General features: G+C 35.1%; 1 protein-coding gene across 1 annotated transcript in view; it reads right to left on the reverse strand.

The window, feature by feature from the left end:
- Positions 1-16,370, reverse strand: part of COL19A1 (collagen type XIX alpha 1 chain) — a 398,183-nt gene that overhangs the window by 296,903 nt on the left and 84,910 nt on the right. Inside the window, exons 8-9 of the mRNA XM_036768309.1 lie at positions 14,633-14,677; positions 11,058-11,102 (exon numbers count right to left, since the gene is read on the reverse strand). Of these exons, the coding sequence (XP_036624204.1) occupies positions 11,058-11,102; positions 14,633-14,677 (90 nt within the window). The remainder of the gene's footprint in view (positions 1-11,057; positions 11,103-14,632; positions 14,678-16,370) is intronic.

Below are 16,370 nucleotides of genomic sequence, written 5' to 3' on the forward strand. Positions count from 1 at the left end.
CCCAAAGAATTAAACTTAGAAGAACTTAAACTTTCCCTGCCTCAGTTTTTTTCTTTTATCTGTAAAATGGGGATACTAATAGCATTTATCTCATACGGTTGTTAAGACCAAAGGAGATCATATATGTAACATGTACTACATACCTTTAAGGGCTTAAATGTTAACTCCTTATTCTAATCCATACCTTTTCTACCCCCCACCAGGTAAAAATGATCCCTCCCTCATCTAGTTTCTCATATAGCACTTTGGCTAAACTAAAGTCTCTCACTTCCTTTTTTTATCAGAGCTTGCTATGTACAAGTCTTTTCCTGAATTAAATTGTAAGTTCCTGGCAAGCAAGATTAGTACTATTTCTATATTTGTATCTCCAAAACCTAGCACATGATAAACATGTGATCTGAATTGCTATCGAACAGAACTGCCATATAGTTCAATTTAAACACCCAGAGTTCCTGTGTCTTCAAACTTGAAGCCCAAGTTCTACATATCATTGGCATGACAGAAATTGAATATGAAATTAACTGCCTTTAAAGTCAATATATTTTAAAATGCAAAAAATTCACACTTTATCAGAAACCATAATTGCTGTCTCAAGTAATAGATAATCTCTCATGATTGGCTGAATGACCATAATTTCTTGACATGCAATGTAAGGTGCCAATATTTTGGTGATGTATTACCAAAATAAATCACATTTCCCTTGTACTACTACTGAAATTAAAGTCTTAACTTTTTAACCTCCGTTGTTATGAGTAAAGTATGAAATTTAAACAAAAATAAATCAACCTAACACTATCTAGTGAGTGATACATTACTCTCATTAGCATAGCATTTAGACATCAGAACTACATGCCGCATGTCACAGGTGTTGATAAATTTTTAATGCTGGAAACAAGCAGCAGTAGAGTATTGAGGAAGGAATTCAGTGCTGCTGTTATTCAATATTCATTTGAATAGATATGGAAATGAATGATTGATTAAGCTCTGAAGTGGCTCAGCTAAGGCTTTGTCTAAGGGGACATTTTTCACCACAGTCTCTCACCCTCAATAATTCTCCAGATGCAACCACTGAAGGGAAGAGGCTTTTTGCATCATCATGGGAGGAGAGAAGATAGAGGAGAGAGGAAGCATTACAGCTTACAAATATTTGAGTTTCACTTGGCTTGGTCTATGAAAAGCTAAATGAACTTATTTTAAAGTTATATAATGTTAATAAGAAAGCTGCAAATGCCCAAAAGTTTGCTTTATTCATAAGAGAAGCATTTATAGTATCTGAAACGACGCAGTGTTGGTGAAGAGAGAAAACCGAGGTTCTACTTTGGGCTACAGTGGAGTAACCCTGGGCTAATTACTTAGCCTCTCTGGGCTCTAATTTCCCCATTTGCAAAATAAGGTAGTTAGACTGCATGTCTCCAAGGTCTCTTCTAGCTCTAAAATTCCATGAGTAGTTATCATTTGTTTGAGGTGAGGTACTCTAATTATCTCATCACATGCTAAACCAGGGATTTTATAATATTCTCATCTAAAAATCAATGATGAAGACAAGGTATTTAACTAAACACAAATTCTGAGATGAAATATGGCTAAAATATTAATGAAATTGGAATTACAGCTGCAGTTTTTTGAGAGCATTCAGGAAGGTACACGATGAGGCAATTTTTAAAGAGCATTCAGGAGGGTACATTATGGATATTGAAATATTCATATAACTAGAGAAAACAATTTCTGCATAAATTTGTTATTTTAAAAATGTGTCTAGCAATGCATAATATCTTAATGACTTAGGTAATACACTCATCATGTATTTATCAAAATAAATACCATATTTGATATCAATAGACATTAGGTAGTGAGAAAAGATAATCTGGCAAAAGGCTGAATTCAAATCCTGACTATTGTTTATAAACTGCATGAGTTAAGGCAAATTATTTCAGCTCTTTCTACCTCTGCTTATTTATAAAATGAGGAGTTTATCTTAGTCTCATGACCAATAACAGTAAAAAAAATTGATAGAGAAAATCACAGAATCTCTGACTTAAAAGGGACCTCAGAGGCCATCTAATCCAATCCACACACAAACAAGCACCCCCTGTACAACTGACTGGGTAATTTTAGCCTTTGCTGATTTTTAGTGAAATGAAATTTGTAGTCTCCTAAGGCAGTTAAGAGAAATACAATTTCCAATAAGGCCAATATAGCAAATACATGGTCATTAATTTATATAACAAAACAAGATCTGTAGCAAAACAAATATACAGTTAAATAGGCCTAAAGAAAATATTAAAAACTAGAGAAGTGATGACATGCTTTGGTATATCCAGATGATATAGTAAACATTACCCAAATTAATTTACATATTTAATGCATTTCTAATCAAATTACCAATGGACTACTTCATCAAATTAGAAAAAGTTATCAAAATTAATAGGAAAGAATAATATGATTCAAGACAATCGATATCATAAAGGAAAATTTAGAGGGAAAAATGTATGTATGGAGGATGGGTACCAGGGGAGGAGTATACTGCCAGGTCTCAAGCTGTACTTAAAAGCAGTCATTTTAAAAACTACTCAATAATGAGTTAAAAAAAGAGGAAAAGAGGATCAAAGGAATATTATAGATAATCTAGAATTAGAAGCAAATGCACATAACAGGAAAGAGTTTGACAAATCCAGAATCACAAAATACTAGGGAAAGGAATGATTATTCATTAAAAGTTTTGGGAACTGTATCATAGTATGGTGAAAAATGAGAGATCTGCCTTTCATGCCATATTCTACAATAAATTCCAAGAAGATCAATGCTTTAAATATTTAAAAAAATAAAAACAGAAGAAAATGAAATTATATATGTTAGAATTATGGAGAGAAGGAAGACTTTTATCAATTAAACAACAAAAATTATTGGTTCCAAAACTATATTATTTGATCGTGCAAATTAAATAGCTTTTGCACATCAAAAGATAATTTATGTAGATTAAAAAAAAGACTGTGTAGCACATTCTCACTAATGAGACAGGTCTCAAGAATTTGGCTCCTGTATGTCCCCTCAGAGGACAAAGAGCAGCCTTGAGGTGTTGGAGAGGGTATCTTTCTTTTTTGTTGTTGGTTTTTTTTTTTTGGAGCTAGTGCAGGACGATTGGAGTTAAATGACTTGCCCAAAGTCACACAGCTAGTAAGTGTGTCAAGTGTCTGAGGCCAAATTTGAACTCAGGTCCTCCTGACACCAGGACCAGTGCTCTACTCACTGCGCCACCTAGTTGCCCGGAGGGTGTCTTTCTAACGGTCTTACGCATGAGTCTCCACCTGTATGTTCCCAACCATGATTATGGGTTGATTATCAATTAATCATCTAGACTTAATTAGCTTTTGGAAAAGGATATTTACTGAGATGGTACAGCAAGAACAGCTGGTACAAAACACCCATTCCAAACTCTATGACTCAATCTTTCACAAGGAGATAAAAAGTCCAGGGGAACAGAGCTTAAGCTAAGAGAGTATATATAGCAGTGGGGTAAATCATAGTTCCTGGTTGTTGTAAGTACTTTTTCTTCTTCATGGGCTGCTGAAGAACCCTTGGACATACTTCAGCTTCTTTTCTGGGCTCTTTGTGGAGCATTCTACTTTCCTGCATCATGTCTAGTTTGTTCTTGAGTACAGATACAGACACAGTTGCTGCTGTCCCAAGATACAATATTAGGGAGCCAGTGAGAAGATTGAAAGTCAAGCATCCTTCAGTCCTTTCAAAGCTCACACAGTCCTTCTCTAGTCAAGACAAGGATGGGGGCTGAGGTCAAAGCCAAATGCCTCTTCTCTCCCCCTACCCTCATCACCAAGACATTTCTTCTCAGCAAGAGCTTTCTCTCCCTTCCACCACCAGATTTTTGTTCAACTCTGAATCCCTCTTGTGACAAATTATTCTGATATTTAATAGATGGAATCCCCCCCAAGGTATGACCAAGTTTCATCAGCCAATCCAAACACACTTCCTGTGCAACATGATTAAAGATGATTTTGACTTAAAGTTTCTGAATGATTGATTAAACTATATTCTTATCTCATGAAGTTATTATATTAAATGGGATGAGGTAATTTGATTGATTTACTAAATCAAGTCCTATCTTTAAAATTGGAAAAACATCTTTCCCATCAATTTTTGATAAAAATCCAACATTCAAAATATATTAGGAAATGGCACAAATTTATAAAGCATGCTTCGTTCCTTAATGGGTGTGGATTAGTTTTTGAAAGAAGAAATGCAAATTATAAGTTAAAATATGAAAGACTGTGAGTTCTCTAATTACTACATTAATGAAAAAGCACAAATACTGTTCACCCATTAAACTGGCAAAGATACTTTAAAATTCCAAACTTAAAATAATAAAAAATTACAACTGCTTTCTATCATTTTTAACTTTCTTTACTAGCCTCATCATTTATAACATTTGCTCAGAATGAGATAGTCAGTGGGCAGCTAGGTGGCACAGTGAGTAGAGCACTGGCTGTGGAGTCTAGGAGTACCTGAGTTCAAATCCAGCCTCAGAAACTTGACTCATTTACTAGATGTGTGACCTTGGGCAAGTGACTTAACCCTAATTGCCCTGCCTTCCCCCTGCAAAAAAAGAATGAGGCAGTCAAGTAAATATAAAGCTTTTTAAAAAAAGTTTTTAAAAGCTATATATGAAGAAAAAAGGAGGATCAAAGAGAGAACAGCACTGCTGATCAAGGAAGAAAGGATGCTGATAGCTGGCTGACAAGAGAGAAGGCAGAGTTACTCATTTTAATTCTGCTTCTGTTTTCTCTGTTAAAGTAACTCATCTTTGGACTAGAAAAGACAAAGCAAAAATTGATTATTGGGAATATATGTACAAGATAAGTAGGAAAAGAGTAACATATAACTTACATGCTTTCCATTAGTTCAATTCACTAGGCCAAGGTAAAATACATTTTTAGTCATGAAAATAACTGTCAGCTATGATTATTGAGTCACTTGGCAGTATTTGAAAGCTCCTGAAGAATAAAAGAAGTACTACGGAATTCAAGAATGTTGTACCACTTTTCAAAAATGGAGATGGAAAGGAATCTGCGAGCTACATGAACCTGTTTTCAATTCTTAGCACAATCAAATGTGTTACTAAAGGGATGATTTAATAAATATTTAGAAAAGGAATCAGTAACATAAATATCTTGCATTACTTCAGCAAGAACAGGTCATGCCAAACTAACTTCCTTCATTTCCTTTTCTGACAGTTATTATGCCATGAAAGCAAGGAAATATAGTAGATACCCAGATTGTAGCATACTCAGATTTAGACCTTTGACAAGGCCTGTCATGCTAATCTTGTGAACAATGTGGAGAAATGTGGGCTAAACAACAACACAATTAGGCAGATTCAGAACTAGTTAAAATCTGTTATTAGTTCATTGACAGCTTGATCACCTCCTTCCAAAATCTGTTGGTTCTGTACTATTCAACATATTTATGACCTATTTAGAAAAAGAAGCAGAAAGCATGCTTATTGAATTTGCAGATAACATAAAACTATTAAGGATACCTTAACACACTGGATGACAGAGTCGGTATTCAAAAAGTTGCTGATCATTTAGAAGCTTGGGTCAAAAAAAATTACTGAAATATGCTAAAATTCAATAGTTACAAATGTGAAGTCATATACATATTGATTAATTGTTCTGAAAGAATCAAATACATAAGCACAAGATAAAGAGGGCATAACTGAAGAATAGGTCAAATGAAAAAAAACTGGAGGTCTTAATGTATTCAAACTCAATATGAGTAAGCAGTGTTATATAGAAATCAATTAATATGATCTTAAACTATATCAAGAGAGGTGTAACACCCGTGAATGAGGAGGAGATCAGCACACTGAACTGTGCCTTGGTCAAGCCACATCTGGAGCATGATATTTACTCCTGGATGTCAAATTTTAAGAAGGATACTGATAACCTGGAGAAAGTACAGAGCAGGACAAAAAAATAGTGAAATGCCCTGAGTTTAAGCCATATGAAGATCAGATGACAGAGCTGGGATTTTTTAGCCTAAGAAAAAGAAGACAGAGTAGGTGTTCTTTAATTTTTTTTGTGTCTTGACAATCTGTTGAAACTTTTATATCGCATCTCAGAATAATGTTTTTAAATGTGTAAAATAAAATACATAGGATTACAAAGGAAGAAGTTCTGTTGAAACACAGTTATTAAAACCTTTTTTAGAAAATAGCTTTACATAAAAAATTGTTGGGAATACTGGAAAGTACTATGGCAGAAACCAGGCATAGACCAATATCTTACACCATTTACTAAGATAAGGTCAAAATGGATACATGACCTAGATATAAAGAGATATATTATAAGAAAATTAGAAGAACATGGAACATATTACGTATGAGATTTATGGAAAGGCTAACGATTTATAAATAAACATATGATAGAAAACAAAATTAGGTGTAAAATGGATAATTTAAATTACATTAAATTCAAAAGTTTTTGTACAAATAACAACCAAGGTCAGAAGGAAAGTAGAAAATTGGTTCCTTTCAACTCTAAAATCTGTGATCCTCTGAAGCCACACTTAAAAAATTAGAATTTTAGCAAGCGTTGAAGCAATTACTTCAAAAAACAGGTCCTATAATGGTGCTGATATTTGCTTTTTGTTTTCATATTAATGCCTCCCTCTTAATATATATATATTTTAAAAACTCTACAGATTTGATGTTTTTTCCTAAGGTATACAAACTGTATATTTGACCCAGATATGTACTGGGTTCATACAATACTTGGATGTGGCCTTTTGACTGAGTCCAAGTTTAACAGAGCAAATCTTTTTATTAAAGGGATTTGTTCTGTGAAATTTGGATTCAGTCAAAGGGCACCAGTAGGACCTAGAGGGCCACATCTGGCCTTGAGGCTGCAGGTTCCCCACCCCTGTCTACATCATTCAACAGTGAACCCCCCATAAATGGTTGATTCTGTCTCTCCCTCATAGTTCCCGTAACCTAGAAGGAACCTGAAGTCAGCTCAAAAATTAAAAAAAATAGATAATGTATCACACTGACAAAGATAACAATTCATGATATAAAGTAAGTGATATAAAGTGGTGAAAGTGTTCAATTCCCTCCTGATTTTTTGTTTGTTTATTTTAATCTACTCTACTGGTCTTTGGGTGGATAATTATGTACTCTGCTTATGGGGGCGAATTGGGACAAGGGTGTGCCATAGCCTCCCTGGTCTCCAAAGAATGGAACTGGTACACAGTGAAACTGAAATTTTTTTTTTAACCTGAATTTGTTGTCAAGAGAAAAAGCTAGGTTTTTTGGGGGGTGAGGGTGACTACACGTATGTGCGTGTGTGTGTGTGTTTAATATAAACAACTGCAGATTAAAATGTCAGTAGGTCTGCTATTCTTCCATCCTGCCTTTTACCTAAGTGCTGATTTGACAGAATTGTGGGTTTCATCTTTAATTTGTTGAGTATCTACAATTGTTACAGAGCACTGATGTTTCACATCTGTAGCTTTTAATGAGATCATCATTATCACATGGCAAGTTCCTTGGGCTCATTCTTGGACAATGACTGACAATGGTGCTTCTATAGGAAGCCAATTTAGTAGAAAAACAGGACTGCAATGTTGCTTTCTACACTCATTTGGATTCCATGAAAGCAATAGATTCCTCTGTTTGACTTTCATTCAAGATCACTAAAGAAATGTGGGTTTTTATAGTGATATATTTTAATGTTTTTGATATTTGAGTTGATTTTGATTTTAGATTAAAAGATGTGATAGCTTCATAAATAAAATTTCCTGGAACAATTTTATTTTACAATTCACATATTACAGCACTTAGGATAATAGCTGGTTTTAAACACTACTAAAAACAATGACTCAAAGAGGAGTGATGAGATGAAGGACAAAGGAGAAAGTTGGACCACTTTAAAATTGTATGTAAGGTTCATGTATTGCTTTGTGTAAAGATCTGAAAATCAAATTTGTGTTATCTTTGTTTGGAAAAAGGTATATTGTAAGCATTTTGACTTTCTCTTTCTTAGAGTTACCCAATAACATGTGATTAGCATATCTATCACACTTTGAATTTCTAAGGCAAGTTAAAGTATCAATTTCCCTATAGCTGGTTTATCATCTTTATCCTAGTGTCTAGATTAGAATATTGTGGGCATTTATTAAATACTTTTTGATTTGATTTGACTTTATCTTAATAAATTGATTGGAAACACCCAAAATTTCCAATTAATACATAATATCAAACCAAAAGGAAAAAAAAGACGTATTTCATATAATTAGAAAATAACATTTAGTTTCCAAAGGCAATGCCTTTTTGAAGTTTAAGAATTACAATAGGAATCATGCATCTGGCTACAAACTATTGTCTTGAGTTATGATAAGGTTATCTTTAATCTTTGATGCCTCATTTCCTTCTGATCACCTCCATAAACACTTTTCCCCTCTCAGTAAAGCTAAGTATTGTAATATGTGAGACAAACCATATATGCTCTCATTTACTCTATACCATAATAGATATGGAGAACCTGGAGGGAGATCGGTAGACTAAAGATCCCTTATTTTGTTTGCCCAGGAGTAGATTATTACCTCTTGAAATCAAATGTGCACATAAAATAAAAAAAGAGCTACCTAGAGATGGGTTTAATGATTTGGTGCCTCTTTAAATTACTGAGACTCTGTCAATTCTTTTTATTTATTCTGATGCTTCTTAATACAGGCAAAACACATTGATAAATCAGAAACATAAGAAAGCAAAGCTTTTCACTTAAATTCTGTGCTTGGAATCAGGGGAGTTCTAGTGTAGAAATATAGGGCTCCCTCAGTAAAGTGACCCATTTTAAAAAAAGTGGCTCATTTAAAACAGGCATCATTTAATGGAGTGCTCATAAATTACACAGCTATCACAATTTCTTACAGATGTTTGCTGCACTTAATAAATCTAAAAGTAATTACCATGGAGCTTACAAAACACAAGTTGCTTACCTTGTAATTATAATACATGTTCAGGCATTACATAGAAGAGCCATGGGGGAAGTAAATTGCTAATGGATACCAAGAAATTTAAGCATACACAGTCAGCACTACATAGTGGAACTGCACTGAATTTGAGTCCAAAGTTCTGAGTTAGAATCCTGGCTCTGATACTTACTTGCTATGGGCAAGCCTCAGTTTTCACTTGTGTAAAATGGGGATAATAATATTTACACTGGCTACCTCACGAGATTATAGTAAGGAAACTGGTAAACTTTAAAGCAGTATATAAATATGATTTTTACTTATCAATAATAAATCATGCTTAAGGGAGATGAGTTCATCCTTGGATTACATATTCCAATACTCCTAACATACTCCTTCAAGATACACGCCAGTCATTGGTATAGGAAAATAGGATAAGAAGAGGAAGGCAAAGGAGACAAAACTCAAATCAGCTCATTTTTCTATGTTTTCTGTTTAGTGAGTCTTAGGGAACAATGAAAAACATTGTCTAAGCACAAAAACTGAACAGACAGCTATGTATTTGTTGTATATAGATATATTTCAATTTTAAAAAGATGTATTATCACTGACTATTGCAATAGTTAAGTCACTGATAGTAAACACTTTTCACAATAAATTATCAGCAAATTCACACAACGACCATCATAATTAACTGCTCTTAATACAATATGTGTATTGTTATATGAAACAATAATTGTTAGGAAATATATTGTTATGAATACTATATCCATCAACAAGCATTTATTAAGCACCTACTGTGTTTCATTCGTTCTAATACGTGCTGGGGATACAAAGAAAAAAGTGAAATAATCCCTGCCTTCATTCTGTCAGGGAGAAAATACATACATATATAACTAGATACAAAATAAATACAAGGTACTCTGGACAGAAAGGCACTAGCATCTGGCAGGGAGAGGAATCAGGAGAGGACTCATGTCTGAGTTGACATTTGAATTGAGCTTTGAAGGAACTTAAGAATTCTAAGAGACAATGGTGAGGAAAAGGGTGCATTCTAAGCATGAGGTACAGCCTGAACAAAGCCATGGAGAAAAATGGAATATTGTGTGTAAGGACTATCAAGAAAACTAATCAGTTGAATTATAGAATGTTTACAGAGGACTAATACATAAGCCTATGAAGGTGTTTTGGAATTAGGTTATTAAGGGCTTTAAATGTCAAATAGTGAAGTTATATTTGCTCCTTGAACCACTAGAGTTCATTGAATATGTAAGCAACACTATCATACCTGTGTGTAATCAACATCATCATCATCGTCATCATCATCATCATCATCGACAACAACAACCAAAAGCATTTATTAAGCACTTACTGTGTGCTTAATGGTGGCAGCTGGGTGGCTCAGTGGGTAAAAGGCTGGGCCTGGAGTCAGGAAGATCTGAGTTTAAATCCTGCCTCAGACATTTGCTAGCTGTGTGATCTTGGGCAAGTCATTTAATTTCTGTTTGGCTTAATCCACTGGGGAAGGAAATGGAAAATGACTCCAGTATCTTTGTGGAGAAAATCTCCTGGTCAGTATTGGCATGCCATGGTCCACAACAAAGAGTAGGATGTGATTAAACAACTGAACAAAAGCGTGCTAAGCACTGTGGTAAAGGCTGCGGATACAAAGAAAGGCAAAAATGTGACTCCTACCCTGAAGATGTTTACAATCTAATGGAGAAGACGACATGCAAACAATCATGCACATAAAAGATATATGCAGTGTAGACAAGAGGTAAGTCATACAGAGGATGGTTTGGAAAGGGAATCCATAATATTTAGCAAATTTTTGTGCAAGTACAGAATACCATTCAAAGCAAGACTCAAATGATCTGCTATGATCTTTTAAGACTTGAATTGGTCTAACTTAATTGGAATCATATTTTTATTATAACTGAACAATTAATCAGATGGTTTTATATGAAAAGCAGAATACAAATGAAATAATTTATTTTGGGGGTAAAAAAATAACCTATACAGAACATAAATGCTTATTATTAAAAAATTTTTTTTAAAAAAATCATTACCTTTTCACCAACTTCTCCTTTTCTTCCTTCAAAACCATGTTCTCCCTGTTGTAAAGAAATGTAGCACATATAACAATACTGCCTCAACAATTGAAAAAAATTCAATTCAATCTAGTTTAACAGATATCAACAGTTTTGTGGGTGTGGGTTCTTTTTTCCCCTGATAGAGACAGGAACCCTTCCAAATCTTAGTAGATAGCTTCCATGAATTGCTGGGGCCAGAAGATTAATCACCTGGTGGCCAACTTCGGTTGATGAGCTTGTCCTAACTTGGCCAGCCTCATCTTCAGAGGAGATTTAAAATAAATATATCCTTAGGCCTACATTCCAAAAATTTCCAGCTTTGTAGGGCATGGTAGAATTTATATTCTCTTCATATAGCTTTAAAAAAAAGCTCAAGGTTGTCTGCACATCATCGTCAAGCACAGAAACATGAATGACTTCAGTGGAGGATGGAATATACATATACTCACTCTCCCTTTCTCTGTTCCCCTCCCTCCCTCCCTCTCTCTCTTTCCCTCTCTCTCTCTCTCTCTCTCTCTCTCCCTCCCTCTCTCTCTCTCTCTCTCTCTCTCTCTCTCTCTCTCTCTCTCTCTCTCTCTTTCTCTCTGTCTCTCTCTTCCTCTCTCTCTCTCAGATATATAAATAGATAGATATAGAGAGATAAGCATGTGTGTATACGGCATGTATAAATGTTTTGATAATACAGTTTTTTTTAAAGAATTAGTATTTTTAATTTACAGATACAATAAATTCAAATGTGACAGTTTCATTCAATCAAAACACAACAAGTGAGTTTTCTCATGAGAAAAGTTGGTAAGAGCAAAAGGAGAATCTGTGGCCTAGTGGAATTCTCTAGAGATTCCACACCAACTCTGTATTTGCTACCTATTGCCACCTCGATATTCCACTAGACTTCGTCTTCTTCATATCCAAGGTGGAAATCTTCCCCTTAAAACTTGACCATCCCCCATCTCCACTCAAGAAGGCTCTATCATAACAAAGTCTATAATATGTAATGGGGATTGTCCCTAGAGAAGGACAGCCAGGCTGGCTCTTTGATGAAGAATATTTGCCTTGTTGAGATAATACAGTAGCCCTTATCACTGGTGAACCATCAATGCACAACATATGGTCAACATTTCATAGATATTTGTTACTTGAGCACTGCTTCTAGTGATATCTTCCTTTTATCTGGTACTTAACCATGTATCAGGCACTGTGCTAAGCATTTTACAATTACTATCTCCCTTGATCCTCACAACCACCCTGAGAAGTAGGTGCTGTTACTATACCTATTTTACAGAAAGAAAACAGGCACACAGATGTTGTGATTTGCCCAGGTCACATAGCTAGTATTGAATTGAATTAAAAGATGAAAATTCTTTTTCTTTGCTGAAACCCCTGAACATAATAACCATTCAGTAATCCTACAAGATATTTATATGTGTATCAAGGGCAGGGATAGCCTACAAGAAGAGGTACAGTGCTAAAACACAGGGTAGACAGTCAATAAATATTTGATGAATGAATCAACAAATAAAGAAAGAGAAAGAAAAACTTCTTCCTTTCTATTTTCTTTCCTAGATCTTTGAGAAGATGTTACTTGGTGTCATAAAAATGAAAAGATAGATAATAAATATATTAGAAACTAATCTGTTAGATCTACTCTGGTAGGACACACTGGTAGGAAGTGAGTGGTGGTTGAGCATTTTGCTTCAGAAGACAGAAGTCTGCTTTTTATTCTTGGAATACAGACTTTAACCTCACCACTTAATGTAAACTGACATCTAAGCTACTTAATGCCTCCAGCACATCAGCCACCCCAGTCAGCATGATGTAGCCACCAGAAACAGCTGCTGGAAAGTCCAAAGTTATTTCCCAGCAGATAAATCTACATGTCCCATGGCTTGGAATTTGACTCTCAGCTACAGCACATTCTGTATCAATGAATGATTTCGGCAAGAAATACTGTGAAGAAATTCAGGTCCTCTCATTTTACTCTTGCCATTTCTGGCTTCTTCATATTCAGTCATGTCTAATGACAGATGTGTTTGATTGGGGAAAAAAGTCATAACAGGAAGTAGCTAAGGACCTTTTCAAAATGACAACTTACAGCAATTCTGTCATATTACTGAAGAGACCTGTGAAACATATCTGGATCCCGGAAACTGTTTCCTTAGCTCCTGTGGACACTTCACACTCCATCAATAATGTCCTCCCATGGTACGGTTTGTGCAATGGTATGACAGCTGGTATAACAAGAAGTACCTTACCTATCTTTTTTTCTTGGCTACCAGAATAAAGCCCTCACAGAGGTTCTAGTAATTCAAGTCAGATATAATCATGCTCCTTTCCCCACCCCCCCAACTTGAATCACCCCTTAGGAAACAGCTAAATCTGGTTAAAAGACAGATGTTCTCATATAATAAAATATGTATAAGTGGCTTCAGTTATCCAGTCACTCTTGTAACCCTCCTCAGCCCTCATGGAGATGCAGCCTGGCAACCACTCCTTCAGATACTGCAGTCATACGTACTAAAGACCCAGGAAAGAAGCATCTTACCACCAAAGTTCTTGGCATCATCAGATGGTTCGACATCACAAACTGATAGGTTCTTTTATCAATGGAAATGACATCAAATGAGAGGTATTACTAACTGCTTTGCTGCTGTACCCTAAGGAACACAAAGCCTCTCCATCTGACTTGAAGCTAAGTATTGCAAACCATTTGTCTGGCCTCTATTAGAATGTGAGCTTCTTGAGCACAGGAACTGCATTATTTTTCTATTTGTTTCCCCAGTACTTAACATAGTGCTTTGCACACAATGAGTGGCTAATAAATGCCTTTTTCATTCATTCACTCAAGATTACAAATCTCTTATTTTTAGGAGGATGTTCATGAAGGGGTTCATTTTCTAGACTTTGAGATTTTCGAAGTATTTGGCATCATTGTACTGAGTTTGTTCTGACACAAATTCTCAAAGTGGAAGCTGGTTTCAGATAATCAAATATAGGAACATGGTCAGGAAAATGTTAGATTCCTGCTTGAATTTAAGTCTCTGGCGGAGTTCATTAAAGGCACAGAGCAGTTCTAAAGCTGATAGATTTATCCCTATGGGACAATGAATTCCACCATTATAGTGTTCAAAAAAAAGGAGCGTCATTAAAAATCACTGATGCGAGAAGTGTTTAGGGTATGTCCTTTTGAGAGTGAGTTCTTTCACAAGTCTATTGGGAGAGAAGATATGAGATTTTGTGGATTTCCAGAGGGGCTTTTTGGTTTTTTTTGTTTTTTGTTTTTTTTAGCAGGGAAAGGCAAGGCAATTAGGGTTAAGTGACTTGCCTAAGGTCACATAGATAGCAAGTGTGTCAAGTGTCTGAGGCTGGATTTGAACTCAGGTCCTCCTGACTGCAGGGCAGGTGCTCTACTCACTGTGCCACCTAGCTGCCCCCTCTGTAGGGGCTTTTGAAGAGGTTCCACTATGGTAAATACAATTCAAAATAATCTTGTTCTAATTTTAAATGCTAATGATGGTTACAAAATAAATAGAATATTCAAAAATTATTTTTACCTTTTGACCAGGTAGTCCAGGGGCACCAAGTAAACCATCTTCACCCTGAAAAACAGCCACCCAAGTAAATTGTATATGTCACAAAAGACTAACATTAGATTTGTTGCTCATGATTGGGTCACATCAATATAGTAAAATAATTGACAGATTTGGTGCTATATCAAACTATCAACAGGATACTTACGGAACTATACAAAATGACAAGAAAATTCACTAGGAAGAACAAAAGATCTAGACACTCAAGGGAAGTCATGTAAAACAAGTAGGAATTAAAGGACAACACTAACTTCCAGACTTCAAATTATATTACAAGCCATAATCATCAAAACCAATTAGTAGTTAGAAAATTAAAAAAGTAAATCAGTGGATAAACTAGATAAGCAACTAGTATAAATAACTGAAATCAGCAACCTAGTGATTGATAAACTAGAAAACAAATTACTTGGGAAAGAACTCCCTATTTGACAGGAACTTTTGGCAAAACTAGAAAGAAGTTTAGAAAAAGGGGTGGATGGGTTGAAAAGATACTTAGGAAATTAAATTAATATGTGGGTACATATCATAAGAACAATTTCCCAATGTACAATCAGTCAATGGGCATGAATAAACAATTGCAATTGTTCAAAAGAGCAATTACTAACTATTAACATTAATGAGGAATATTATTCCAAATCACTAATAAGAAATCACAAATCAAAACAACCCTGAGATTTCACCTCATACCCAGCAAATGGGCAAAGATGGAAATTTTCAAAGCAGAAAGACCCACCATGCTAAATACACTGTTGGTGGAGCTGGGAAATAGTCCAACCACTCTGGAAAATAATTTTAAATTATACTACAGAGGTAACAAAAATGGGTACACCCTTTGACATAGAGGCCAAAATGTTTGACACATGCCCCAAGGAGATCAAAGACAAAAGAAAGTTCCCATATACCCCAAAATATTCTTTGCAACATTTTTTATGGTGGCAAAGAATCGAAAATGGAGTTGATACCTACTGACTGGAGAATGGTTAAACAGATCATGTTATGTTAATGCAGTGAACTATTACTGTGCCCTAAGACAAAACAAATGTGAAGAAATCAGAAAAAAAAATCAAGGAAAGTTTCTATGAACTGATGCAGAGCAAAGTTAGCAGAACCAGGAAAATAATATACAAGACTACAATAATTCAAAGAAAGAACAATAAAACAAAATTAATTTTCATGTAATTTTAATGATCAAGCTTGGTCCTAAATAAGGATTGAAAAAATACACATCCCTCCCTTCATTGCAGAGGTGAGGAACAATGGATAGATTGGTAGACAATGACAATGTACTAAACAGTTTTGCTGAACTGTTCTTTTTCCTTCTTTTTAAGTTTTTGTTACAAGGGAAGGTTTTTCTGGGTAAGGGCATGGGAAGAGACACCTTCAGAAATGAATGTTATACAAAACCAAAAGGCATCTTTTAGAAGTCTCACAAAAAAGCCAGAAAAGAAGAATAAGATTTTTAGTGAACAAAGGCATTAGGGCATTTAAAGTGAGACAGAGTTTCTGAGAAGAATTCTGTTGAGATATCTCTTTTTTTTCTTCAGGTAATACTCAAACCTCTGACACAGTGTTTGACCCAGTAGGGTACATTTATGTTTTAAAGGACACAAGGGTCTCATGCCTACTGATGGTCCTGTGCCTGCCTTTAATTTCAGACAAGGTGATATTAATTGTGCATAGTCAAAAGGAAACAACTTTGGGG

Source organism: Trichosurus vulpecula, chromosome 7 (genome assembly GCF_011100635.1).
Source record: "Trichosurus vulpecula isolate mTriVul1 chromosome 7, mTriVul1.pri, whole genome shotgun sequence".
In the NCBI taxonomy this organism is placed as follows: Eukaryota; Metazoa; Chordata; class Mammalia; order Diprotodontia; family Phalangeridae; genus Trichosurus; species Trichosurus vulpecula.